Here is a 5867-nt window from a genome sequence, read left to right as displayed (position 1 = left end):
TCTCTGTTTCCTGCTCGCGAATGATTGAGCTTGTCCCCTCACATCCTTCTACTCGGAACAGCAACAAGCCCAAGTCATTGCCAGGATTCAAGACGAGATGAACGAGATTGCGGCGCTGGAAGAGGCCCCCAAATCCACCGGTGCGTCATGGCACCAAGCATCGCTCTGCCCAGCTTTGTCCTCCACCTTTCATCGTCGTAACCCGGCTGCCCCTCACATGTCGCTCCCCATCTGCACACTTTGGTTTTCAGGAGGATATGGCACCGGCATGATCGCTACACTGCTGCCCAATTTGGAGGCGATCGAGGCCCTGCGCACTGCTGCCAACGACAACGATGACAGCGAGGAGGATGATCACGACACCAACACCTTAGATAGCAAGTAGTGCAGATCTTCTACCCTGACTATATGGTAAACAAGGCGTTGAAGATTTCTTTGTTCATGAGACGGAACCGCTACTGTAATTTTACTTGAGCATATGATCTGCATGATGATGGAAGGCAAAAGGCTGATGCGCGAACCGATTCACATGTCGAAAGAAAAAAAAAATTTCGATTATGAAAACGTATCAGTTATTAGAACATGTACTTCCTTATCGTTGTCCGGAGAAAAAAGACTTACGTTCACTGCCAGCGGTAAGTAAGCCTTCAACAGGTGAACTGACATGGCTTGGGCGCTCGCAGCCAGCCAAGTGTGCTGCTGCAGGCAACATCTCTTTGCTGTTACGCGAACATGACAAAGCAATACGCTGGCTTGAGATCAGGGCGTCGTCATGACCTCCGAGTAGAGAGGCGTTGTCAGGAACACAAAACACAAGACAACCACAGAAACAAACATTCAACGAAAACATGAAGTGCATGGGTTCATATGAACAGCAGCAAGCGACAAGACGGCACACTCCAACCAGGAAACAAGACCGTCAGGTCAACGGAGCAGCTCACAAACCTCGAGTGCAATGCAATCAGTCTGGCTCGAACAGTTGCTGCAAACCACAACATGGGCGGAGCGGGTGTTCCAACCCAGCCCATGGATTGCTATGCTAGCCCAGCCCCAAAACTGAGGTGCGCACAACAGGATCAGATGACTTCTGCCAAACATCACCGGGCAAGACTTGACGAGTCGCGCAAGGCACACGGTGTACGATGCAAAGGACTCACACAAGGCGCAAAACTTGGCGCGCCAAGACCTTGTAACTTCCGCTCAAGTTGTTGCTTAAGAGCAACAGGCTACCAAAGGCATGACGCGGTGCTGGGAGCTCATTGCGTAGCCATCAAACCAGTTGATTAAGCCACTTTGAGAGAAGTTCGTGCCCACCAGATGCAATTCATCAAGCAGGCTCAGCCAGATGTGAATGCCGTGGACATGACAAGGTGGATAAGCCACCTAGGATGTGGAATCCATAGAATCCGGGCTGCGGCGGGTGGCAAGCTGAGCAACGCGCTGCTTGAGGCGTGCAATCTGAGTGTCCTGGTCCACAATGCGCGCCATGAGCTCTTGGCGGGAAAGGCCTTCGAGATCTTCAAACAGGGTGTTGGTGAGCTCCTCGTCAAACTCATCCTCCGTGGTGCTCCCGTCTGAGTGGCGATCTTGCAGCATCTGTTCAAAATCAAGCTCATCGTTCTCCAAAGCTTCTGGATCAAAAATAGCGGCGTCGGCGCGAGCCTCTCGCTCCTCCATGATGACGCCAGCGGTTAGGCGGGGAGCGGCGGGAACCAACATTGTCTCGGTGGTTGGGCCAGACTTGCGCTTGCCCGACTTGGAGTTGTTACCCTCGCCATCGGTACGAGTCTGATCGCCGTGCTTGTGCGTGCTGCTAGCACCGCGGCGTTTGGCCCGTTTGCGGCGAGGCTGTTCGACGAGTACCTCCTGTGTTTCTTCGGGCTGATCATACTTGGCAGCATCTCGCAGTTCCAGATCACGACGTTCCTCCCAGGTGAGCTCTGAATATGGCCGCCAGTGACCTTTACGGTTGCGACGCGCTCCGCGCGTGCCACGGCGCGTCTTCTTCTTGGTGGCAGATCCTTGTGCAGGGGCCGGAGGGAGTGTTGAATCGCCCGGGTTGTTGTTCGTGGAAGCCTGTGCATCTTGAGGTGGTGCCGGCGTGGCAGTGACTGCCGGTGCGGCGGTAGTGGCAGGCGCCACTTGGGACTGTACATCAGCCATCATTGAACGTAATGACAGATCGTTGCGGAGAGGGAGCAACGAGAGGCACAAATGGTCAGTTCGAGTCAGGATCAAAATAATGGAAAAGGGCAAAAGAGCATTCAACGAGGGTATGTACCCAAATGAAAAAAGCTATGCGACTCGCCGAATCAAGCCGTAAGAGTGATCAAGATCACTTCTTTGCGGAAGATTTCTCTCCTTTGTCAAAGGATACCAGGGTTGCCAAACCCAAGCAAGGGGCGGGGGCGGCTTTGGTCGTGTGACAGGTTCCAACCGAAACCAAAGGGGTGGGATAGCCAACGTTAAGGACAAGGCCGATTCACGAAGAGGAGGGCCACGCGTCGAGTTGAAACAATCAATCGACCAACAGACCAAAGTTGTAGGAGGCCAAAGTTGTAGGAGACGCACGCGCACGCCGAAGGGAATAGTTCAGCGCGAAAAGAACTTCTTTCGCCTGCGCAGTTGTGTGTGATTGGTCACGTTTGAGCGTGTTGAAGGCGGCGGTCTTCGAAAAGGCGAAAAGAAAAATGCAAAACGGGCCCGTTAAGAAATGGGCAGAAGAAACCCTCAGGCCACGCCAGACGTGGAAAGCGTCTACCTGAACGCGGGCACAAAACCGCAGGTGCAAGACGTCAGGTGGTCTGTTCGTCAAGCAAAAAAAAAGGGGGCTTGCGTAGTAGCCGGTTATTGACGGCAACCAAGCCACGAAACGAGCGGCGAGGCGTTTTCCAGAGGCACTGCGCAACAACCGATTGGTCTCAATCGATTAGTCAAAGCGAAATGATCGCATCTGTCTTTCAGCAGGCAACCCAAAGCGCGCACCCAGCAACATCAACCGGCAGCGTCACAAAGCGCGAAGAAATTAAAAAAACTGCCACACACCACACACACACACACCACACACACACACACACACACACACACACACACACACACACACACACACACACACACACACACACACACACACACACACACACACAGAAAGACAAAGGGGAAAAAAAAAACTTTTTTGTAACGTTTACAGACGAAGGGGGTTGGAAAGATAGGGCCTGCCTTCCGTTCAACCGCCGGCGTCAAGGAAATGTAGAGGAAAGTAATGATGCCTTGGACATGGTCGGAAGCCTTTTCCAGAGCAAACACGAAAGGCTGCATTTGCAAAACGGCGCTGCCATTTCGACCCGCGCGGGCATCAGCAGCGCGCACACCACGACGACCCAGACGAAATCCCAAAGGGACGCGCAAAACCGGAGACGCTATAGTTTTGAGGGGATTTATACGCGTTTGTGTTATACTCCCGTCAACATCAACAAGAAGTGTCGACAATTCCGTTTCAGAGGAGGGGTCGTCAAACACTATCATTTTACCTGTATTTTTGATGGTATATCGTTTTAGAAAATCATTTCCCGCCGAATTTCGACCTGATCGTGTGATGCAATCAACAGCGACCCCGATCCTTTTGGTCTTTGGGGCCCTCGCCGCCTGACTGATGGACTGCCTTGGGCACTGCCTCATTGCCAGGTTGTGGCCTGAAGTGGCTGTGCCTTTCCAATTGACTGCCGAGGCAGTTGAGCAGCAAAAGGCAGTGCAGGCGTTGAGCAGTGATACGATCAGCACTCCGATAGTGCGAAGTATGAAGCAGATCACATCCAAATCCATCAACAAAAGTGGAAATATGCTGACATTGCTCGGCAGGTCGGCAAGAATCCAATCTTTTACAACATTTACCTATTAAGCTTCCAATGTTTTTTCAGTGTTATATTCATCGATATCTACCAGAAGTAGATCTTTATCTACATCAACTACCGATCCAGCCCTCTTCAAACGGACACATTTCCCATACCGCGCGCGCTCGTCCGCCCACAACACACATAGGGACGGGACCGTCTCTATCTCTCTCTCTGTCTCTCTGTCTCTCTCTCTCAAACTCTCTCTCTCTCTCAAACTCTCTCTCAAACTCTCGCTTTCAAACTCTCTCTCACTCTCTCTCTCAAACCCTCTCTCTCAAACCCTCTCTCTCAAACTCTCAAACTCTCTCGCTCTCAAACTCTCTCTCTCTCTCAAACCCCCTCTCTCAAACTCTCTCTCTCAATCGCTCTCAAACTCTCAAACTCTCTCTCACACATCTCTCTCTCACACATCTCTCTCTCTCTCACATCTCCCGGCATCCGAGTTTGCCCGTGTGGGTGGTTCTCCCTGTTTTCTACCCCTCTCTGTCTTGTCTTGGGTGGCTGTCCCCTGTTCGTGCCTGGCCGTTGCGCTGGTCGATTCGGGACCTTTGCCTCGCTGTTTCCCCCCGTGTTTTTGGATTTGGCGCACTGTTCCGGCACTGCTTGCCTGTCTGCCCAATCATCCTGGCTGCTCGCTCGCTCGCTCGAGCGGTGGTGGGGTGAGGACTTGTTCGGCCTCTCAACGTGCTGCAAGGCGGGTCAGTCCAGGCTGCGGGCTGGTCGTGGTGCTGTGCCAACTCGTGTATTCTACCCCACGTTGCGAGTTCTGATTCCTGAGGCCCGGCTGAGTGGGCCTTGGTTGCACGCGGTGGGTTTGGGCCCTGGTGATCTGGACAAGTTGGCCAATGATTGATGGCATGACACCCTTGATTTGCTTGCCGTGCGCTCACAAACCCCATATGGCCTGCCAGCAGGTTTGTTCTGGATCATGATCCGCAGCAACGCCGGCGCCATGTCGACTCCTGTCGATAAAAAGGAAGAAAAGCGCCTCAAAGCCGAGGAGAAGAAGCGCCAGAAGGAGCAAAAGGCAGCTGACAAGCTTGCCGAGAAACAGCGCAAGGCCGCCGAAAAGTTGGCCAAGAAGCAGGGCCAGAAAAAGAGCAAAGACAAGACCGACACCGACGCAGACCCTGCTCCTGCTCCTGCCCCGGCCCCGACCCCTGCCGCGATTCAAAGCGAGCCTGAGAAACAACCCGAAATTCAGTCGGCTCCCGAACCTCAACCCAAACCTGAAACTCAGCCTGCGCCCGAGACCCAGCCCGAACCCGAGGCTCCTGCACCGGAAGAACAGCCCACAACTTCCATAGAAACCGAGGCTGAGCCCCGGGCTGAGGCGGTCAGTGAGGCTGAACCAGAACCAGAACCTTCTGCCGAGCCCCAGCCAGAAGCACCCATCGAGACCCCCAGTGCAGAAGCTGCCCAGCCCAAATCCGAACCCGAACTTGCACCCGAATCCAACCCAGAGGCCGAGTCAGAAGCCGCCTTGGCCGTAGTCGAGCAAGTCGATGACACACCTACTCCTCAGCAAGCCACAGTGGTCATTGAACCCGCCATTCCTCCTCGTATGTCCCGTCTTGGCGCCGCCCTCTCCACCCATGTCAGCATCATTCTTCTCTGCTCACAAGCCCTTCTCACTTTCTTGTCCTTCCGCCTTGATTCGCCTGATTACCACACCAATAGCCGTCGCACCGCGCTCTAGCCAAAATGAAGCCACCTCCACCTTCTCTCGCAGTCGCAGCCGGTACATGTCTTTTTGCCCTGGCTGTGCAACCATCCAATTGCTCTCCCCTGGCTCCTCTCGAGGTTGCTCATGGCCTTGCTGTTTTGGTTTTTTTTTTTTTTTTTTGTAAGATCCTCGCTGCGAGGTGCCCCTGCCCAGCTCCTCCCGGGTCAGCGCGCTTCCCGCCCTGCTTCACAGGAAATCCTCTTTCACGAAGTGGACACGGTTGAAGACGAGCAAGACTCAGCCGTTGG

At 53.7% G+C, this 5867-nt stretch overlaps 3 protein-coding genes across 3 annotated transcripts in view; 2 read left to right on the top strand and 1 right to left on the bottom strand.

Moving 5' to 3' along the window:
* MONBRDRAFT_25253 (uncharacterized protein) overlaps positions 1–385 on the top strand; it is a gene marked incomplete at both ends in the record, with an annotated part of 1325 nt that extends 940 nt beyond the window's left edge. The window contains 2 exons of the mRNA XM_001745649.1: positions 62–140; positions 252–385. Of these exons, the coding sequence (XP_001745701.1) occupies positions 62–140; positions 252–385 (213 nt within the window). The remainder of the gene's footprint in view (positions 1–61; positions 141–251) is intronic.
* A 153-nt stretch (positions 386–538) lies between these two features.
* MONBRDRAFT_36988 (uncharacterized protein) lies at positions 539–2163 on the bottom strand (the record flags this gene model as incomplete). The annotated part of the gene is made up of 3 exons (XM_001745501.1): positions 539–719; positions 946–1056; positions 1158–2163. One exon carries the CDS (start codon positions 2161–2163, stop codon positions 1384–1386), a length of 780 nt encoding a protein of 259 aa, XP_001745553.1. The 3' UTR covers positions 539–719; positions 946–1056; positions 1158–1383.
* A 1489-nt stretch (positions 2164–3652) lies between these two features.
* MONBRDRAFT_25251 (uncharacterized protein) lies at positions 3653–5592 on the top strand (the record flags this gene model as incomplete). The annotated part of the gene is made up of 3 exons (XM_001745648.1): positions 3653–3787; positions 4039–4591; positions 4808–5592. 3 exons carry the CDS (start codon positions 3653–3655, stop codon positions 5590–5592), a joined length of 1473 nt encoding a protein of 490 aa, XP_001745700.1.
* Between the last annotated feature and the right edge of the window lie 275 nt (positions 5593–5867).

This window comes from Monosiga brevicollis, genomic scaffold, assembly GCF_000002865.3.
Source record: "Monosiga brevicollis MX1 MONBRscaffold_9 genomic scaffold, whole genome shotgun sequence".
Taxonomy (NCBI): domain Eukaryota; class Choanoflagellata; order Craspedida; family Salpingoecidae; genus Monosiga; species Monosiga brevicollis.
Note: the sequence above shows the minus strand (reverse complement) of the source record. Positions and strands in the feature narration are given on the sequence as shown.